Source organism: Primulina huaijiensis, chromosome 12 (assembly GCF_012295235.1).
Source record: "Primulina huaijiensis isolate GDHJ02 chromosome 12, ASM1229523v2, whole genome shotgun sequence".
Taxonomy (NCBI): Eukaryota; Viridiplantae; Streptophyta; class Magnoliopsida; order Lamiales; family Gesneriaceae; genus Primulina; species Primulina huaijiensis.
In genome coordinates this window covers 19,666,261-19,687,942 of record NC_133317.1, presented here as the reverse complement: position 1 = coordinate 19,687,942, position 21,682 = coordinate 19,666,261, and the positions used below count along the sequence as shown (strand labels likewise).

The 21,682-nt window shown below is 38.4% G+C and overlaps 1 protein-coding gene and 1 non-coding gene across 2 annotated transcripts; one reads left to right on the top strand and one right to left on the bottom strand.

The window, feature by feature from the left end:
* Positions 1–356: 356 nt before the first annotated feature.
* Positions 357–462, bottom strand: LOC140990769 (small nucleolar RNA R71). Its single transcript, XR_012177695.1, has one exon. It is a non-coding gene; the product is annotated as a small nucleolar RNA R71 (small nucleolar RNA).
* An 18,293-nt stretch (positions 463–18,755) lies between these two features.
* On the top strand, positions 18,756–21,156 carry LOC140989520 (dehydration-responsive element-binding protein 2C-like). Its single transcript, XM_073458729.1, has 2 exons — positions 18,756–18,978; positions 19,398–21,156. The coding sequence occupies exons 1-2, from the start codon at positions 18,911–18,913 to the stop codon at positions 20,335–20,337; spliced, it is 1,008 nt and encodes a 335-aa protein (XP_073314830.1). The 5' UTR covers positions 18,756–18,910; the 3' UTR covers positions 20,338–21,156.
* Positions 21,157–21,682: the final 526 nt, after the last annotated feature.

Sequence of the window (21,682 nt, the reverse complement as noted above, 5' to 3'; positions counted from 1 at the left end):
AGAGTATGCCCAGCCTTCTTTGGATGGTGCACGCCCCAGCATTGTGAGGTGTATTGTGCGGGCGAACCAATTCGAAATCAAGCCAGCTATAATTCAGATGATGCAGAATACGGTCCGGTTTGGGGGATCTGCATTAGATGACTCAAACACGCACATCGCAGATTTTCTTGAAATTTGCGATACTTTTAAATTTAATGGAGTTTCTGATGATTCTGTTAGATTGCGTCTATTTCCTTTCTCCTTACGTGACAAAGCTAAAGCCTGGTTAAATTGTTTTTCTGTAGGTTCTATCACCACATGGGAGGACATGGCGAAAGCCTTTCTCATTAAATACTTCCCTCCATCCAAGACCATGAAGCTGCGGGCCGACATCACCACATTTTCTCAATTCGAGCAAGAGTCTTTATATGAGGCATGGGAGCGCTTCAAAGATTTATTACGGAGATGCCTACATCACGAACTGTCACTTGGGTTAGCCGTTCAAATATTTTATTATGGCTTGCTTACTCCTAATCGTACTATGATAGATGCTGCTGCTTGTGGAAACCTATTGAGAAAAACTGCTGAAGAAGGATATGAGTTGTTGGAGGAGATGGCTGCTAGCATCTATCATCCTCAATCTGAAAGGAACAACCAGCGGAGAAATGCAGGAGTTCACCAGGTAACTGACCTTTCTGCTATTACTGTGCAACTTGATGTCTTGAACAGGAAATTGGACAGATTGAGTATGGGTGGCACGACTATGCGTCTTCAAGAGATATTTTGTGATAAGTGTGTTCGAACACATATAATCCTGAATGGAGGAAACATCCCAACTTCTCATGGGGTGGTCAAAACAGTCAGAATCGACCACAGGAAGGACAGCCATATGGAAAACAACCGATGTACAGATCTGACCCTCCTAGAGAAAAAAAAGTCGAGTCTGGAGCAGATGATGTCTAAGTTTATCTCATCCACCGAAACTAGATTCCAAAACCAAGATGCATCGATAAAGGGTCTAGAAAATCAGATTGGACAGTTAGCTAAGATGATAGAAAGTAGAGAACCGGACAGCTTGCCAAGTAACACAGAGACCAATCCAAAAGAGCAAATGAAGATCATCGAGTTGAAGAGTGGGAAAATTTTAGATTCCAAAGACAAAGGAAAAAGTAAATTACCGGATGAACAGACTGAGACATCCAAAGGTAAGTCTTCTAACTCTACACCAGCACCCACTGCCAATCCAAAATTGTTATGCCTCCTCTTTTTTCCTGCAGCATTGAAAAAAGCAAAACTTGATGCGCAATTCTGTAAGTTTCTCAAGGTATTTAAAAAATTTCACATCAATATTCCTTTTGCTGATGCTTTGATGCAAATGCCTAGTTATGTTAAATTCCTGAAGGACATCTTAGCAAATAAGAGAAAGTTGGAGGATCACATGACGGTAAATTTAACTGAAAATTGCTTTGCTTTGGTGCAAAACAAGATCCCACGGAAACATAAGGATCCAAGGAGTTTTTCTATTCCTTTCTTATTGGTGGTGATGTTTTTCATAAAGCCTTTTGTGATCTTGGTGCAAGCATTAACCTCATGCTTTTGTCTGTGTTTAGGAAACTAGGATTGGGAGAACCTAAGCCAAAGAGGATGTCTTTACAGCTAGCAGACTGATCTGTCAAGTATCCACGAGGAGTTATTGATGATGTGCTAGTGAAAGTGGACAAATTAATTTTTTCCCGTAGATTTTGTGGTGCTTGACATGGAGGAGGACATGGAGATGCCGTTGATATTGGAGAGGCCATTCCTTGCAACTGGCAAGGCCCTAATGGATGTGCAAGAATAGAAGTTGAGATTGAAAGTGGGGGAGGAGGAGATTACTTTTGATATCTTTAATGCATTTAAGCACACACTGCATTCTGATAGTTATTTTAGAATTGATGCTTTTGATTCGCTTGTGTGTAACTATGTGCAGGATGCTATTAAGAACCTTGTAGAAGCCACTCTCACTACTGAATTGAGAGAAGACGAATTGGATGAAGAGAAAGCTGAAATAGTGGCATATCTTTATGCCAACCATCCATGGAAGAGGCCAACAAAGATGAGATTAGAGGACCTGAGGGATCGGAGAGACTTGAGCCCTTAGAAGTCAAGCCTAGAGGAGCCACCAACTCTTGAGCTCAAGTCATTACCTCCAAATCTGAAATACGTCTATCTAGGTGAGAATAATAAAATTCCTGTGATTATTTCTTCTTATTTGACTGATGTGATGGAGAGAAAACTGCTAAAAGTTTTGAAAGCGCACAAGAGTGCATTTGCGTGGAAGGTGGCGGATATCAAAGGGATCAATCCATCAGTCAGCATGCACAAGATATTGATGGAAGACAAGTACTCACCTCTTGTACAACCTCAGAGAAGATTGAATTCAAAGATGCAAGAGATAGTAAAAGCAGAAACTATAAAACTCCTTGATGCAGGTATTATCTATCCTATATCTGATAGTGCATGGGTGAGTCATGTTCAATGTGTGCCGAAAAAGTGTGGGATTACTGTTATCACAAATGAACAAAATGAATTAATACCCACTAGGACAGTTACGGGATGGCGTGTGTGCATCGATTATAGGAAATTGAATGATGCCACCCATAAAGATCACTTTCCGCTTCCCTTCATTGATCAAACTCTTGAGAGGTTAGCAGGTCATGAGTTTTATTGTTTTTTGGATAGGTATTCAGGGTATAACCAAATCATGATTGCACCTGAGGACCAAGAGAAAACCACTTTCACTTGTCCATATGGCTTGGGTAATGCCCCTGCCACTTTTCGACGATGCATGACCGCTATATTTCATGACATGATAGAAACTTTCCTTGAAATATTTATGGATGAATTCTCGATCTTTGGTTCTTCTTTTGATGAATGTTTGCAGAATCCGAAGGTGATGTTGATGAGATGTGAGGAGACAAATTTGGTGCTGAATTGGGAAAAGTGCCATTTCATGGTACAATAAGGCATAATATTAGGGTACAAAATATCAGAGCATGGAATAGAGGTGGATAATGCTAAAATGGAAGTTATCAAGAACTTACTGTTGGAAATTTGAAGTTTGAATAAAAATTATGTCTCATGAATGTGGGAGTATCTTTTGGCTCTCCACATTCTTGAGTTAGTTGAAGAGTTTTGGCTCTTCATATTCTTGAGTTAATGGCAAGATTAATTGAGTCAATTAATCTTGCATGAATCTTGGTGTGCATTTTGGGGCTTATAAATAGTGTGTTCATTTCCTTATTTCATGTACATGAAAATCTTTTCTCTTTCAAGCATTCTCTTGCATTTCATATTGTTAGCTTTTCATTTGGCCTTCGATAAATCTCGGTGATAAAGTAAAGGTACGTTTTCAGTTCGCCGTAGTAATGTCTCGTGCTAAGTCGCTGTTGGTTGTTCCGTTGTATCCTAGGAAACAGACGTCCAAGACGTTCTTCGAAGCACATATAGGAGGGGACGAATCTGTTTTAAGGACACTGTACTTCGTACAGGCCTCAGTTTGGTTTACTTCATTTATAGCGTTTCTTTACTATTTTCTCTTCACTATAGTCTATATTGCTCGCTGGTTTTATTGATAAAAACCTTTCTCTACTGTACCATTCTATATATTGTGCAACAAACTTAAAACAGATTACTCATTACGTGGTTTGTTTCAGATATGGCTACTGAAACCATCGTGCAAAGGAAAACTGGTTATGTTGTCCCTACTTTGGCTCAAGTTGTCCATCATGTTACACCACGTGCTGCTGCGGTTGCTGTCCCAGCCAGTCACGGTGAAAAGCCTGAAACGTTCACAGGTGTGGACTTTAAAAGGTGGCAGCAGAAGATGCTGTTCTACTTGACGATGTTGAACCTGGCCAGATTCTTGTCTGAGGATGCTCCTAAACTCACAGAGGGTGAGGGAGATGTTGAATCTGTTAGTGCGGTGGAGGCATGGAATCATTCTGATTTCTTATCCCGAAACTATGTACTAAACGGATTGACCGATTCGCTCTACAACGTGTTTTGCGCAAAGAAAATGGCTAAAGAGTTATGGGAATCCCTTGATAGAAAGTACAAAATCGAGGATGCCAGGGCCCAAAAGTTTCTTGTTGTCCGCTTTCTGGAATTTAAAATGGTGGATTCAAAGCCGGTTATCAGCCAAGTTCAAGAATTCCAAGTGATTCTTCACGAGATTCACGGTGAGGGGATGACTTTGAGCGCATCATTCCAAGTCTCTACTATTGTTGAAAGCTACCACCAGCTTGGAAGGACTTCAAAAATTATTTGAAGCACAAACACGAGGAGATGAATGTTGAATAGCTCATTGTTCGACTTCGCATCGAAGAAGAAAACAAGAGTTCGGAAAGACGATTGTTTTCTCCTATTGCTGCTAAAGCTAATGTTGTCGAGCATAGTCAAAGCTCGAAAAAGAGAAACTTTTCCTCCTTCAAAAGGTTGAACCTGGGACCCAAAGGAGGCATTTCGAAGAAAAAGTTTTTTGAGAAATGCTACAACTGTGATGGTATGGGTCACAAAGCCTCTGAGTGTAAGAAGCCGAAGAGAAACCAAGAGGCGAATGTGGTAGATAACATTTCTCAGGAGGTTTCGAACATGAATCTCTGTGCTGTAATATCAGAAGTTAATCTGGTGGGTTCTAACCCAAGGGGGTGGTGGATCGACACTTTTGCCACTCGCCATGTTTGCTCCGACAAGGAGATGTTTGCTACTCTTGAGAAATCTATGAATGGGGAAAAGCTATTCATGGGAAATTTCGCCACTTCTGAAATCAAGGGTCAAGGAAAAGTTGTCCTAAAGATGATATCTGGAAAAGAACTGACTTTGAACAATGTGCTGTATGTACCTGACATCCACAAGAACTTGGTGTCAGGGTCGCTTCTTAACAAGCTAGGTTTCCGCATTGTCTTCGAGTCAGATAAGGTGGTTTTGTCGAAAAGTGAAATGTTTGTTGGCAAAGGTTATGTTTGTAATGGGTTATTCAAACTCAATGTAATGGCTATTAAGCCAGTGATGAATAAAGTTAATACTTTTGCTTACTTGCTTGAGTCTTCTTGTTTGTGGCATGGTAGACTTGGACATGTTAATTACAATACAATTCGTAGATTAATTAACATGAAAAGCACTTCTGCATTCCAAATTGATAAACAACACAAATGTGAAACTTGTGTTGAGGCAAAACTAACGAGATCATCTTTTCAAAAAATTGAAAGAAGTAGTGAGCCACTTGATATAATTCACAGTGATATATGTGATTTAAAAGGTGTATGAACTCGTTGTAGAAATAAATACTTCATTATTTTTGTTGACGATAGCACAAAATTTTGTTATGTGTATCTCCTCAAAAGTAAGGATGAAGCTGTTGACAAATTTGTCCAATATAAGAGTGAAGTTGAAAACCAACTTAGCAAGAAAATTAAGGTCCTAAGAAGTTATCATGGAGGTGAATATGAATCACCATTTTCTGAGTTTTGTGCTCAACACGGTATCAAACATGAAAGAACTACACCTTATTCTCCTCAGCAAAATGGCATTGCAGAGAGAAAGAATCGCACCTTGAAAGAAATGATGAATGCGTTGTTATTAAGTTCTGGTTTACCACAGAACTTATGGGGGAAGCTGTTCTAACAGAAAATTACCTTTTAAATAAGGTGCACCGAAAGAAGCAAGATAAAAGTCCATACGAATTATGGAATAGTAGAAGTCCTTCCTACCAATATTTGCGAGTGTGGGGGTGTATAGTACCGTACTTTTAACTATTTTAAAATTTGCGGAAAAATAAAAATTTTCTTAAATACAAAATGAACTTTCAATTTTGCATTAAAATAACTGGCTCGTCTAAAAAAAACATTTGCAATAAAAACAACAACAAACAAGTTTGCCAAAAGTAATAATCGTTTAATCATCATAAACCTCTTCATAAAAATCAGAGTATTAAAATCGTCATGCGTAAAATCTTAAAACATTGGCGGTCCTCGGGTTTAGCCTCCCGCACAGTCCAAGCCAGTTCACTGGTCCCCACCCCTCGTCTCCTCATACTCGTCCTCACCTGCATCAATCAAGTCTATTGAGTCTATAGACTCAACATATATAAACTGAAAATAACAAGTACTACGTAATAAAACCACATGCATCTTTAAATTAGAGTGTACATACTTGAAACTTGAACATTGCATACATAAGCTTGGACATACATACATAACATAGATGTGCTATCATCGTAAAACTTTTCATAAACATACTTGCATCATACATACTTGAGCATACATAACATAATTTTGCGTAGAGATATGTTTCAAAGCAAGTGACCCATACATAAAAGTGTCTGATCAGACTAAACCGCAGTACTGGGCTGATAGGGAAAGTCCACTACCACATACATGATATCCCCGTTCATGCTTTAACAGGTGGATTGGTCTCTGGTCATTCTTTACCGCTTTCCAATCCTGATCTAAACCCGGTCATGCTTTACCGGGATGGAGAGGTCCTCGGCCACGTTCACCGACTTCCAATCCCATACATAATTTGGTCACAAGACATTTAGCATACCACAAAAACTTAAAAGTATTTTCTTTTGCACGTCGAACATATTTACTTGGCGTTGAGGGATTCGTTGGATCTCGTTCGGGGACACTGCTGCACATACTAACACATTATCAAAGTTTTAGTTTTCATAACTTCGACGTACTGCTCATACTCAACCCTAAAGTAAATAAATGGCTTATGACGTTCTGAAGCACTTGGGACTTGACCTCGTTTAGTCATACTAACCCATGACCTCAAACCCCGAAACAAACTCTAAAATGATGTGTGAACGTTTTCCAAACAATAAAGGATATGAACTCACTATTAGAACCTACAACTAATTGAAAACCCAACATTCCTCCAGTTGACCCCGTGCTCGGGCGGTAATATCTTACCGCTCGAGCGCCAAGTCTTCTGGAACTCTACCCTCGGACAGAAAGATGCGCTCGGGCGGTAAGAAATTACCGCTCGGGCGCCGAGTGTACTGGTCTCCGTGATTTGAAGCTTAATACTCCTAACTAAATAATATGAATCGTGAACCAATCGATCGAGACTCATCCTAGGACGCTATGACACTGACTCGACTCCATAAAACGTTCCAAACGTTCCCAAAGAAACGACGCATAACACGAAACGCAATAAAACCCATAAACTCAAATTTTGACACCAAATGCTTCCTACGATTTCTAATGCAACCAGCGACTATCAACACAAAGCGAAGCATCAAAACTCATCCCAACATCATACTCCATATACCTAAATGCAACAGCGATCACCCGACAGTTCCCAACGAAGCCTGCAACAAGTAAACTTCAAGAACACATCAAGAACACATTTTCATAAAAAACGCAGTTTGAGCAGTCCCACGAAAAGAATCATAACTCACTCGTTTCTTGTCCAAAAATTATGAATTAACTATCAAATCGAAGGTATCAAAAAGTACTACGCTTTATATGTTGAACGTTTTTACATAAAATTTACCAAAAAGTTGCAGTAATTAAAATGACAAAAAATTTTGAGTTTTTGATCCAAAAACGTTTCAAAAATCGATCCGAAAAATTTCCGCTCAACTTTGTACATCATATATGGATACGCATAATAAACATCACAACACATAATATGACGAGATCGACGCACGAATAATATAATATACATGCCTTTTGATCTTTAAAAATACCGGAACGACGATACCGAAGCGGAAGTGATGCGAGAGACGATCCGGGACGAACGTAGCACTAATTTCCTTGAAGAAAACCAACGAAATTCGCTGGGAAAAATCAAAGGAGAGGGGTGGCTGCTCTAGTTCCTAGAACCCTAGGTTTTTCTTGCTCTCAAAGAAAATAAATCTGAATTGTGATTGTGTGTGTGTGTGTGAGTGATCGGCTATTGGTGTGTGAAAAGTGTGTGTGTGCGTGTGTTAGGGAATTAGCGAGGTAATTAGTGGGTTAATTGACTAATTAAAAATATTAATAACAATTAAACCCACTTAAAAAAGAAATATTAATACCTCACTAAAATACTAGCAATTAATTTAAAAATGCTATCCCACTTTTAATTTAATAAAATCTCTTTATTTAAAATAAAATGCACATGTGCTAGACCTTATAAGTTTTAAAATCTTAAAATCACTAAATAATTAAATTAGGCTTTAAATACCAAAAACTAAATAAATTATTTAAAATACCTCATCCTTAACTTAAAATAAAATATCACGTTTTAAAATTGCCAAAATCGTCACCGGTCTCTTTTTCTTGATCTCGCATCGAATAATCGCCTGAAACATGAAACTCGAGAAACAATTTAACGTGCATAAAATAACTATGAATAATTTAAGATAATGCATTTGAATAAATCATGCATCGCTAAAAATCCATTTAAATTTGAATAAATAATTTAACAATTAAATAAATGCATGAGATTTACGTGTACTGATTTTGGGCTCTACAGTTCCTCTCCCACTTATATAAATTTCGTCCTCGAAATTAAATCTTACCAAACAACTTTGGGTAGCGGATTCTCATATCTGACTCGGTCTCCCAAGTGGCTTCCTCCACTTCTTGATTCAGCCACCGGACTTTGACCAACTTGATCACCTTGTTCCGAAGTCTCTGCTCCTGTCTGTCTAGGATTTGGACAGGTCTTTCTTCATATGACAGATCTGGAGCAAGCTGCAACGGCTCATAGCTCAAAACATGCGAATGATTCGCTATGGATTTCCTCAACATCGAGATATGGAACACATTGTGTACACCGGTCAAATTCGACGGTAGGGCTACACGATAAGCTAATGTCCCAACCCTGTCAAGAATCTCGAACGGTCTAATAAACCTCAGACTAAGCTTGCCTATCTTCCCAAATATCATATAACACCCTTCATAGGTGCTATCTTTAGTGAAAACGTGATCACCTACGGCAAACTCTTGATCCCTTCTCCTCTTTTCGGCATAACTCTTTTGACGACTCTGGGCGGTCTTCATCCTGTCTCGGGTTTTGACCACCACATCTGCAGTCTGTTGAACAATCTCTGGACCGAGTTCTGATCTCTCACCGACTTCATCCCAATGAATCGGTGATCTGCACTTCCTCCCATACAAAGCCTCGTAGGGAGCCATACCTATAGATGCTTGGAAACTGTTATTGTAGGTAAACTCCACTAGAGGTAGATTCGATTCCCAATACCCATGGAAATCAATCACACAAGCTCGCAGCAAGTCTTCTAAGATCTGAATCACTCGCTTAGATTGGCCATCTGTCTGCGGGTGAAAATGTGTACTGAAAAGCAACTTCGTCCCCATGGCTGCATGTAGACTTTTCCAAAAGGACGATGTGAATCTCAGGTCCCTGTCGGACACAATAGAAACTGGGATCCCGTGCAATCGAACTATCTCCCTGATATAGAGCTCTGCATACTGCGTCATGGAGAAAGTCGTCTTCACTGGCAAAAGTGAGCTCACTTAGTGAGTCGATCCACTATAACCCAAATGGCATTGGATCCTCTGACTGACCTCGACAACCCAATAACGAAGTCCATGGTGATATTCTCCCACTTCCACTCGGGGATAGAGAGTGGCTTAAGCATTTCTGCAGGCTTTTGATGCTCTGCCTTCACCTGCTGACAAGTGAGGCATTCAGACACAAATCGGCGGATATCTCGCTTCATCCCTGGCCACAAATACAGAATCTGTAAATCCCTGTACATCTTGGTACCTCCTGGATGAATAGAATACGGAGTTACATGTGCTTCCATCAGAATATCCTCTCTGATCGAATCAATACTAAGCGCCCACATTCTACCCCTGTATCTCACAATACCATCTGACACTGAGTAGAGTACACTGCTCTTGGCCTCATCTTTCAGTCTCCATTTCTGCAACTGCTCATCTGAATACTGACCCTTACGGATTCGGTCTAGCAAAGAAGATTGGACTGTCAGATTAGACAGCTTAGGAGCTCTGCATTTAGGATAAACCTCCAACCCAAAACTCTGAATCTTTGACTAAATAGATCTCTGCACTGACAACTGTGCTACGACTACTACTTTTCTGCTCAAGGCGTCTGCCACAACATTAGCTTTCCCCGGATGGTAGCTAATCTCACAATCATAGTCTTTTACCAACTCCAACCACCGTATTTGTCTCATATTCAATTCTTTCTGCGTGAATAAATACTTGAGACTCTTGTGATCAGTAAATATCTGACATTTCTCGCCATATAAGTAATGTCGCCATATCTTCAACGCAAAGACAACAGCGGCTAACTCAAGATCATGGGTCGGATAATTCTTCTCATGCACCTTCAATTGTCTGGAGGCATAAGCTATGACCCGACCATGTTGCATCAACACTGCGCCTAAACCGAGCTTAGATACATCGGTGTATACCACAAAATTGCCTTGCCCCAATGGCACGGCTAGCACTGATGCTGAAATGAGAGCTTGCTTCAAAGTATCAAAGCTCTTCTAGCACTCATCACTCCAAACGAATTCAGCATTCTTCTTGGTTAATGAAGTGAGTGGCACTGCTATCGAAGAAAATCCCTGAATAAACTTCCTGTAGTAGCCTGCTAAGCCTAGGAAACTGCGGATTTCTGATGCATTCTTCGGCCCAACCCATTCTTTTACTGCTGCTACTTTTGCTGGATCCACCTCGATGCCGCTGCCAGATATTATATGACCCAAAAAAGCTACCTTCTGCAACCAAAACTCACATTTACTGAATTTTGCGTACAACTTGCGGTTCTGCAAAATCTACAACACTGTTCTCAAATGCTGACTGTGCTCGTCATGGCTCTTCGAGTATATGAGAATGTCGTCAATGAATACTATGACGAACTGATCTAGGTAGGACTCAAAATCCTCGATTCATGAGGTTCATAAATATCGCCGGAACATTGTCAGTCCAAACGGCATCACTAAGAACTCGTAATACCCATATCTGGTTCTGAAGGCCGTCTTATGAACATCTACATCTTTCACCTTCAGCTGATGGTACCCTGATCGAAGATCTATCTTAGAGAACATTGTAGCTCCCTGCAACTGATTGAATAAGTCCTCGATCCTTGGAAGTGGGTATTTATTCTTGATCGTTACCTTGTTCAACTCTCGGTAATCGATGCACAGCCTCACGCTCCCATCTTTCTTCTTCACAAAGAGCACCGGTGCGTCCCATGGTGAGAAACTAGTGCGGATGAATTCCTTGTCTAGGAGTTCCTGAATCTGCTGTTTGAGCTCTAACATCTCAGCTGGAGCTAAACGGTACGGTGCCTTAGAAATTGGCACAGTGCCTGGCATAAGATCAATAGCAAAATCCACCTCTCTCTCTGGTGGAAGTCTAGTGACGTCTTCTGAAAAAACGTCAGTAAAATCTCTGGCTACTGGCACATCCGATATAGACGGAGTGGGCACATCAGGTGCTGAAATAATGTTGGTCAAGAAATCCTGACATCCCTTATGAATGAGTCTCCGTGCTTGCATACAAGAGATCATGTGAGGGAAACTTCTCCATCTATCTGGCTCGAAAAAAAACTGCTCCATACCCAACGGTCTTACCAATACTGACTTTTTCTGAAAATCGATGAGAACTCTGTTCTTCGTCAGCCAGTCCATTCTTGGAACTAATTGGATCAATTTCAGCAACTGTTTCAGTTTGTAACTGAACATTTCTTTCAGCTTCAGTTGCAACAGTTTCAGTTGGTATATGAATATCATCACGTTGTTCCACCAACTGATTGTTAGGAACAAATCCCTGTTCAAATCTTTGATTCACGACTTCTGGTTCTTGTGTTTGAAGGATGTTTCGATTGATGTGAACCTCTTCTTCACTATCGTCCTCCAAGCTAATTTCTGTTAAGTGATTAGTTAGCTCAATTGGATCAGTTGGCTTATTAGTTAGTGCAGATTCATCAAATACAACATGAATTGATTCTTCTACATTTAAAATAAGCTTATAAAATACTTTGTAAGCCTTGCTAACTTAAGAATAACCAAGAAATATTCCTTTATCGGATTTAGCATCAAATTTTTTCAGATAATTTTTTCCATTATTGTGAATAAAACAACCGCAACCAATTATCTTGAAATAAGACACCACACTTTTCTGTCCATGCCAGATTTTATATGGCGTTTTCAAATAATTTTTATTAATCATTGATCTGTTCTGATTAAAACATGCAGTGTTTACTGCTTCTGCCCAAAATCTCTGAGATATACCATAATCAGCAAGCATTGTTCTAGCTGCTTCTTTAAGATATGATTTCTTTTTTCAGCTACACCATTTTGCCGAGGTGTTCTAGTTGCTGAGAACTCATGCTTAATTCCAGTATTTTCTAAAAATTGAGAAAGATTTTTATTGACAAATTAAATCCCACATTGTTCTGTCAATTCTAACTGATTTTTCATTTAAAAGTCTTTTGAAAAGCTTAATAAGTTGTAAAGCAGTTTGGTCTTTTGATTTGAGAAAAAAAAACCCAAGTAAATCTTGAAAAATCATCAACAATTACAAAGATTTATTTGATTATCCCTAAACTCATGACTGGTATAGGACCAAAAAGATCCATGTGCAACAGTTCTAAGCATCTGGAAGAAGATTTACTACCCTTGTTTTTGAAAGAAGATCTTACTTGTTTACCAAACTAACATGCTAAACAAACTTTATCTTTTGAAAAATTGATCTTAGGCAGACCAGTTACAAGATCATGGTTACTCAGATGAGCGATGGATTTGAAATTTAAGTGGTTCAACCTTTTATGCCACAACCAGTTAGAAGAATTTGAAGCTACAAAACAAACTGGTGCATTATGTTGATTAGACCAACTTATCTTGTAACTATTACCTCATCGATTGCCAATTATGATGATTTCATCAGTTGAGTTCTTAATTGCGCAGGTGTGCTTGTTGAACTGAACTAAACATTTATTATCACATAACTGACTAATGCTAATCAAGTTGTATTTCAAATTGTCAACGAGTAGGACATCATTAATAACAATATTACCATTGATAAGCTTACCCTTACCTATGGTTCTACCTTTTGAGTTGTCTCCAAAACTGATGTTTGGACCAGAATACTTAATCAGTTGGGATAGCATATCAGCATTCCTTGTCATATGTCTAGAGCATCCACTGTTCAGGTACCAAATTGATTTTTTTGTTGATGTTCCTGTTACCTACAATCACACACAATGAATAATTTTGGTAACCACATCTATTTGGGTCCTAAACTGATTAGTCTTTTAGGAACCCAACCTTGGACCAATATGACTGACTTTCCAGTTGTTGTGCTCCAGATGGTTTTTCCCGGCTTGTGTGTGCTCGATGTGTTGTGTGCAGATGAAACAATATGATTTTTAACCTTCTTCAACTGGTTGTTCATCCGATATCTTTTCTGAACAGGCTTACTGTTATAATAATTGAAATAGCCACTCTTAGAGTTCTAATTTTTATAGCTGAATCGTTAGGTGACCAGCTTCGCGAATCATTTGAACTCACAGGGCTGTATCTGATTCCATAATTCTTAGCCTTGTTCTTGTTTTCAATCGGTTGCTCAACTGTTTTACTTGGTTCTGAGGGTTCATGTACCATAGTTGATTTACAAAATGAATATATTTCCTTTTTCATATATTCACTTTTGGCACAATATCACTAGTAGAAGATTCATCTTGGCTATTAAAGCCTAAACCAGTTTATCAGTAACTGATTTCTGTAAATCTTTTATTTCAGTCAACGTAACTGATGACTTATTCCAAGCTCGAATCAGATCAGTTTTTCTTGAATTTTCAAGTTTTAACTGCTGAATCAAAGATTGGTTCTCAATCATTTCAGCTTTCTGCTTGGCAATCTCTTTTTTCAGACTCAACAATTCAACTGATTCATCAGTTTCTATTTTGTTGTCTTGGATATCAGTTTGCTTTGCATTGGTCTTCTCAAATGAAAGAGCAAACTTGTTATACTCATTTACTATGTCGTGAAATGTTGAAATAAGTTCTTCCCGTGTGAAATCAGTAGAGCTGAAATAAAATACATGTACACTGTTTAACTTCAGTTCTATGTTACCAGCCATCAAACACTTTGCTTCATCTACGTCACTGGAGCTGCTCAAGCTCTTAGAATCTGATTCATCACTATCAGTTTCTACCCATTTGTATTTTCTTTCTTCATCTAACAGGACTTCATGCTTCTTTTTGAATGATCTCTTATCATTTTTGTCTCTTCTCCGGTGCTCAAATGGCTTCTTTCCTTCTGCAATTGAACATCGACTATCCTTCTTTCGCTTAGGACAGTCAGCAATAAAGTGTCCATTTTTGCCACAGTTGTAGCAAACTTTTGGTTCTTCTTTAGAGACGTTCTTGTGAGATTGTTCTTAAAATGAGCCTTGATTATTTCTCATGAATCTTCCAAATTTCTTGATTAATAATGACATAGCATCATTGCTTAGCTGTTCTACATACTTTTAAGTTGAACCACTTGGTTTAGATTTTAAGGCGCTGAGAGCAGTTGTAACTGATGGAGTCGATGGTTCTCCTTCTCTCGTCTGTAGTTCAAATTCGTACGCCTTGAGATCTACGAATAGATCGTGTAATTCCACTTTGTTGAGATCTTTGGATTCTCTCATTGACATTGTCTTCACATCCGATTCTTTGGGAAGTCCACGAACAACTTTCAATGCAGCTTCTTTATTTGAATACACCTTCCTTAGTGCATTCAATTCATTTATGATGTTGCTGACTCGTTCATAGATTCTTCAGTCTTCATTTTGATTTTATCAAACTTTTGTATTGCGACTGAGAGTTCATTTCCTCTGTCTGCTCATTGCCCTCGTACAGCTGAATCAGCTTTTTCCAAATTTCTTTGGCAGTCTTGCACATCTTTATTTTCCTGAAAGTATTTTTGTCCAATGTTTTATACAAAGTATCCTTGGCTACATTATCCAAGTTTGCTTTCTTTTTGTCTTCAGCTCTCCACTCTTCACGTGGTTTTTCAATACGATGAGGTGCTCCATCAGTTAGAGCAACAACTATGTTAGCTTTCATAATCTTCATTGGTTTGTCAGTTATAACATACCACATGTCGTCATCTTGTGCAACTAGATGAGCTTGGATTCTTATTTTCCAATCATCGAATTCTTTTCTTGAATTTTGTTGCATGAAGACATGGTGATCAGGTGTATGAATAGTAATATTCAGAAACATTATTGAAACTACTCTGATACCACTTGTTAGGTTCGGTTATAAAGGTCGAAGTGTTTAGAAGGGGGGTTGAATAAACACTTAAAGATATTTGGTTCTTTTTCGATAAAGGTGAATCAGTTTAGTGATAAACTGAATTCAAGAATCTTGTTGTCGATGTCAATCAGTTAACTAGTATTAGTGCGGAAATAAACTGGCTGATAGATTGAATATTTAAGGAATAACTGAAATAAAGAACACAAAGAATTTTACGGATTTTCGGAGACTTCAAATGCTCCTACGTCACCCCTTCTATCACAAGGATATGATTTTCATTAAAAGATTTTGATTGATTACAGATATTGTAATAACCCACTTCGGTTTGGTCATAAACACTGTCAAACTGAAACTCTTGGTATCTTTACAATTTATCAGTATACAATTGATTTTCTTATCTTAGTACAACTGATCTTAAGAGATCGAATACAATAATGAAATGTGCTAGTGCTTTTGCTGAGATGATAGCCTGAAATCTATGAATACTTCTGTTAAGTGTGAGATTTTCTGTATCAATATCGTAGCTGAACTTGTAAGCTTGAATTCAAAATTCGCTCAGAATAATTGTGCGAAAGTTCTTGTCTCAGCTGAACTCCACGACTATTTATAGGTTTTGCTTCCAACGGTAATATTGAATGTGTTTAAATAACTTATATCCGTTGATTTGTCCTTTCTGGACGTGTCAACATTCTTCTGACAATAGTACACTGTTGAATTTTGATATGCGGCGTTCCCACTACGAGTTACAGTCTGCTTTTGTACAAGTTGTCGGTTGTTGGCAACTCTTTTAACTGATGACGTGTAAAACTGATTATCAGTTGACTATATAGCCGATTATTTTACTGATTGTGTAATTGGTCTTAACTGATAGTTCAGTTAACTATACAGATTCAGTTAGCTTCGATCAGTTCGATTGCCTTCGATTATTTAGCACATTAATTATCAGTTCGGGCAACTTCAATTTAAGATCGAATTAATTTAGTTGAGTCGATCAGTTCTACAATCTTCAAAAGTTTTATTTGTCAAACTCCGAAATTCTAATTCCAACATAAACCATGAATTAAAACCACATATTCATTTCTCAATCATGCATTTAATACATTAAAATAAATTAATTAAAATACATAAGAAATTTGATAACTTGCATGCATGTGGTTCACGTGAACCTTCAAATTTTCAGGACGTTATATATAAGATTTGTTTTCAACTTTTGGCGACCTCCCCATTCCCTCAACTCTTTCCTAAGTCTGGCATAGAAGTGACGAAGACATTGGTCATGACATTAGTCATCTCTTTGAGTTCACTACGTATACATCTCTCCATTGATGTCACGAGATTCATCGGAACCTTGTGGCTCACAATATGCATATTCTCATCTTTCACTACACGGTCCTTGAACTTTTGCATAATCTGTCAAACTGATCCTGTAGCATAATTGGTCTCATTTACATAGACATACCGATCCTTCCTCTGCGGTTGGGTAATCCAGACATTTCTATCTGTGATTGAAAGCTTTAGAGGCATCATAGGTCCTTCATTCTAAATATCCAATGGGTTCATTCCCTTCCAATGATTAATAAACCTACTGGACTTTGCAATGTCCTTTCGTTATTCTCAGTTCTTCCTCCCTTCCTTGGCGACATGGTCCCACTGTACGTGCCAAAAATCTATTTGTACAGAAAATTACTAGGGCGTGTCAGACACATGGTCGTGCCAAAGTTTTGGATTATCTGACTTCTACAATAAAAATGACGTGTATCTCGATTTGGTTGTTAGTTCTAACTCCCTCGATAAGACACAAAGCTAATAACTAAAGTGATATACTTGGCAGAGATTGCAGAAGAAATTCATAAAACAATTATAAACTAGTATAACATTTTTTACAAGAAAAGTTGGAGGAATATGTTTAAACTAAAGAAATTTAGCTAATCGAAATAAACGAACTTTTCTTAAGAGAATTTGCAGAAGCTTTTAGATGTAGATTTTTTTTATGATGATGAATATCTCATGTCACTGATCTTCCTATTAGTTTTTGTTCGATTTCCCAAGCAGCTCAAAAGAACTGAAGCTCTAATGGGTTTCGACTAAATTTTGGTTTTAAAAGCTAGTGGTCTTTGTGCAGAATTTGGGTCCTACAAGACCTTTAGATTTCAAGAGCCTAACCAATCCACGAAAATTTTGAACAATAAACTTGGTGATCAATCCCACCATTCGTTAGAGCACATATAATAAGAACAATGATTAGTGAACATCGGGTAACAATGTACTCAATTCATCTAATCAATGTTTCGAAATATTCAAGCACAACGAGTATGTAAATATGTTATTATTTATTCCCGCTTATATGATGGTGTGTATCTATTTTTGATAAAATAATATATACTCCCACGTTAGGCATATGAAACAAAGTCATCACATAATACGGGAATAAATTTAAGGTATGAATTTTAGACTTAGCTCTCGAAGGGCACCTTCACCTGCACCTTAAGAATCAGCAATCCAATCCCTCACAGCTGATCATCGCTTCTCAAATCGATCGAGATCGAAAGCGAATGCGCAATTTTCAAAATCCCAAGCTGTCCTGTTTCGCATGCAGGAACAGTGGCGGTTTTACTTCGATTCCTGGTGACTCAAGAGGCGTAGAGGGTGGTGGAGTGAGGTCCAGATATTCAAGCTTAGCGTATTCTTGAATAATGTCGAAAATAGCCAATTTGATGAGGAACCATACCAATTAGATTGTTACTATACACACTAGTGTACTGAATCTCTTTCAAATTCCCAATCTTTGGTGGAATAATATTATAAGTCAACAAAATAATAATCTACGACATATATATTCATAGTAAATCATATGGTAAATAATATATACCTAAGTCTTGTTTGATACGATCTCACACATCTTCATTCGTGAGATGGGTCAACTCTGCTCGTATTTATAATAAAAGTAATATTTTTGACATAAAAAGTAATATTTTTTCACTAGTGAGCCAAATAGAATATATGTCTCACAAAATTAATTCATGAGATCGTCTAATAATATTTTTTGTGATAATATATTTTATGAAATATGTTTGTTGTAAAACGGATTCACATATTTATATTCGTGAGATGAATCGATGTGATTCATATCAGAAATTAAAATTTATATTTTTAACATAAAAAATTAACAGATCAAATCAAACAAAAAATTAGTCTCATAAAATTTATCGTGAGACAATTTCATAAATTTTTTTTATGAAAAAAAAACTTGGGTGTGGTAAAATACTAAAATCCAAAAAAAACTTGGGTGTGGTAAAATACTAAAATCCTCCAATATTCAAGGCTAAAACCGATCGTGGGAAAAACTGCGTGTTTCTCGAAGCTTCACGCGACACTTGTACAAACTCGGCACACGCTTGTCATGTCAACATCAGGGATAAAATTAAAAGAAAATTGAGGATCCTGGACTGGAAATATCTAGATTATTATAAATAAGCCAAGCAGCTCTCTCCCAGGATGATTTCTATTATGTTTGCATAACAAATCGACGACTTTATACCAACCCAAATACCATTCAACAGTGCAAAAAATTTGCAAAAGATTTGAAAAATCGAGGAGAAGAAGCTGATCTGACATTGTATTGAGGAGGGAAGATTGGTTGAGGATTTCGCAGATGAAAAGGGGAGATTTTTTCGGGTCGGGTGCTCTGTCTGCTTGTATGTTGCCGGAGACTGTCGGAAGGTATGTTAATGTGATCTGGGATTTGAGTTTTTCTTTTTTTTCGCGCGTATTTCTGTGCTTTTTTGTTTTTTTCTTGATTTGTGTTGATATGATCGTGTGAATCGGCGGACTCTTGGTTTGGAGCTGGATACTTGTTTTCTGAATGGCGTCTCAAATTCGATTACGTGAGAGATTTGGGTTTGGGGTTTTCGGGGAGATTGTTTTAGAGTTTCTGCCTATTTTGTGGGGAATTTGTTTGGTAAGGATTGCATGGTTGTTGAAGTTAATTTAACTTGGTAACTTTATTTTTTAAGCCCTTTGATTACTTGGAGATTAAATATTTCTTGTTGTTAATGAGATTTTGATTTTTTTAGCTGATTTTATAACTTATTTCAAGCCCAGAAGTTCGATTTTTGATTCCTTTGTCTTTGCTTTTGCAGAGATTTAGAGATGGCTCTGTTGCATGAAGATACTATTTTGGTTTCTCAGCCTGTGAACAATTCAAGAAGGCGGAAGGATGGAACGAAAAATGTGGCCGAAACACTCGCAAAGTGGAAGGAGTATAATGTGAAACTTGATACGACTAACAATGTGGAGAAGCCAAAACGGAAAGCTCCTGCCAAAGGATCCAAGAAAGGCTGCATGAAAGGAAAGGGAGGTCCCGAAAATGTTCGATTCAATTACAGGGGCGTTCGCCAGAGGACGTGGGGCAAATGGGTGGCTGAGATAAGGGAACCGCACAGGAGAAGTAGACTCTGGTTGGGCACATATAGCTCTGGGTTTGAAGCTGCACTTGCTTACGATGCTGCTGCACAGGCCATGTATGGGTCTGTTGCGCGGCTCAACTTCCCGAATTATGCCCCGTCAAAACTGGGTGCTAAAAATTTAGCTTCTGTGCCTACTGTATCCACTTCCAACTCCACCTATTCTAGCATTTCCGAGGTTGGTCATAATGGGATCATGCCCAAGATCGAGGATAGTGATGGAATGTCTCACATTGGCGATAATAAGCGTCTTGAACAACACGAGGCTGACACACCAATGAGCTACGCAAGGGAGGGTGTTAAGATAGAAGCAGTGGGGGAAGAAGTTGATCAAGAAGATATATGGCGGGAAATAAAGAAAGAACCTTATGATTTCCTTTATAATAACGAAAATCAGCTTGATCACCTCTCATTCGATCAAATGTTTGATGCGGAGGATTTACTCATGGCTTTAGACTCTGCTCCTGCGAATGCTTCAGGTCCTGAGGTTGGAGTGCAGCAGATAACAGAGAAGGCAAGTACCGGATTGGATTTCTTGCAGCCTGGTCGATCCGAAGATGACAATATCACACTGGATGATTTGTTTTTCGATATAGATCCTGACCTGGTTAACTAGATGCTTACTGAGGACTTTAGTAGTAAAGAATTTTTTGTTTAGTCACATCCTTTTTTAACATCCAAATGATCATAAAGCTGATTCTCTTAAGTGTTTTTAAGGATAGGGAAATTGGCCGTGAGAGATGGTGTTGGGAGGATCATCCTCTTGTACGGATGTTACTATTGTAACATAGAAGAAGACGCTGATACCTGTAAAAATTTCTTGCTACTTGCTGTAAACTATTTTCTGGAACTTTATTCAAGTATATAGAATGCCAGTTATTAGCTGATATCACCGAGTGTTGCACTGCCACTATTGCGCGCCGCCGCCGCCGCGAGTCACAGTTGCGCGACGCTGCAGCGAAAGCTTTGGCTTCGTTCTTCCGCCGCTGTTTTCTATTTTTTCCAGCGAAATTTGAGAAATCGGGCAGTGGCCCTGTCTCCTTCTCTTAGCTGCTTCGTCTTCTCGGGCGATTTCTGCAGCGTCCGAGGATGGGATTTCATTTCTCGCCTTTGCTCGCTAGTCGCTACCCTCTGTCTCCTTCGTAGTAGCCTCGCGACCAACAGGCCGCTATTTCTGGCTTGCGCGGTGGACTTGGGTCGAGCCACTCGGTGGTTTCTTTTTCCTATTAGGAAATAGATTGGGGCGTCGGAGCTTTGACCATTAGCTTTTCCCTTTGTTTTGAATTTCCGACGAGGGTATCGGGCTAACAGAGAATGGCTGAGTTCTTTTCCACGCGGCGGTTATTGTACAGCCGCTGCAATGAACGCACAGTTCAATTTTCCCTTTTTTTTCAAAAAATACTTCCGGAGACACCCTCGGCGTGGCGTTTCAGTCATACGCTGCCGTGATGCTGCCGCACACCGGAGTACTGTGCTTCTATCGATTTTTTTTCTTTCTGTTTCATGCTATTTACAGGAAAGTGACTTAATTGACATGGACCATGCAGATTTAATTGATCGGCTGGTCTCCAAATTAACACAAACTGATCAATTAATAATTTTATTTTATTTAAATGGTTCACCGATGAACATTGAAGACTAATCACAACACGCACATATAAATTTGCATGTAAATTAAAATATTATATCGCAAATGGATTACCAGCTAGACCGAGCATTTGATGTCTCTGATGTCATTGTTAGGGTTTATTTGTCAAAAAAAATTATTTGTACTTTTTTTTAAATGAAACAAAATTCATTAAAAAGGGAAAAAGTGATAGGATACAAATACACTGAGTATACCCAGAAACACGGAAACCAAAAACCAAATACTTTTTTTTTTTTTTTGGTGGAAATAAGATACACATTGATTATCGGATTTTTTACTCCATTTACAATTAACTCTTTCAAACAAATCTTAC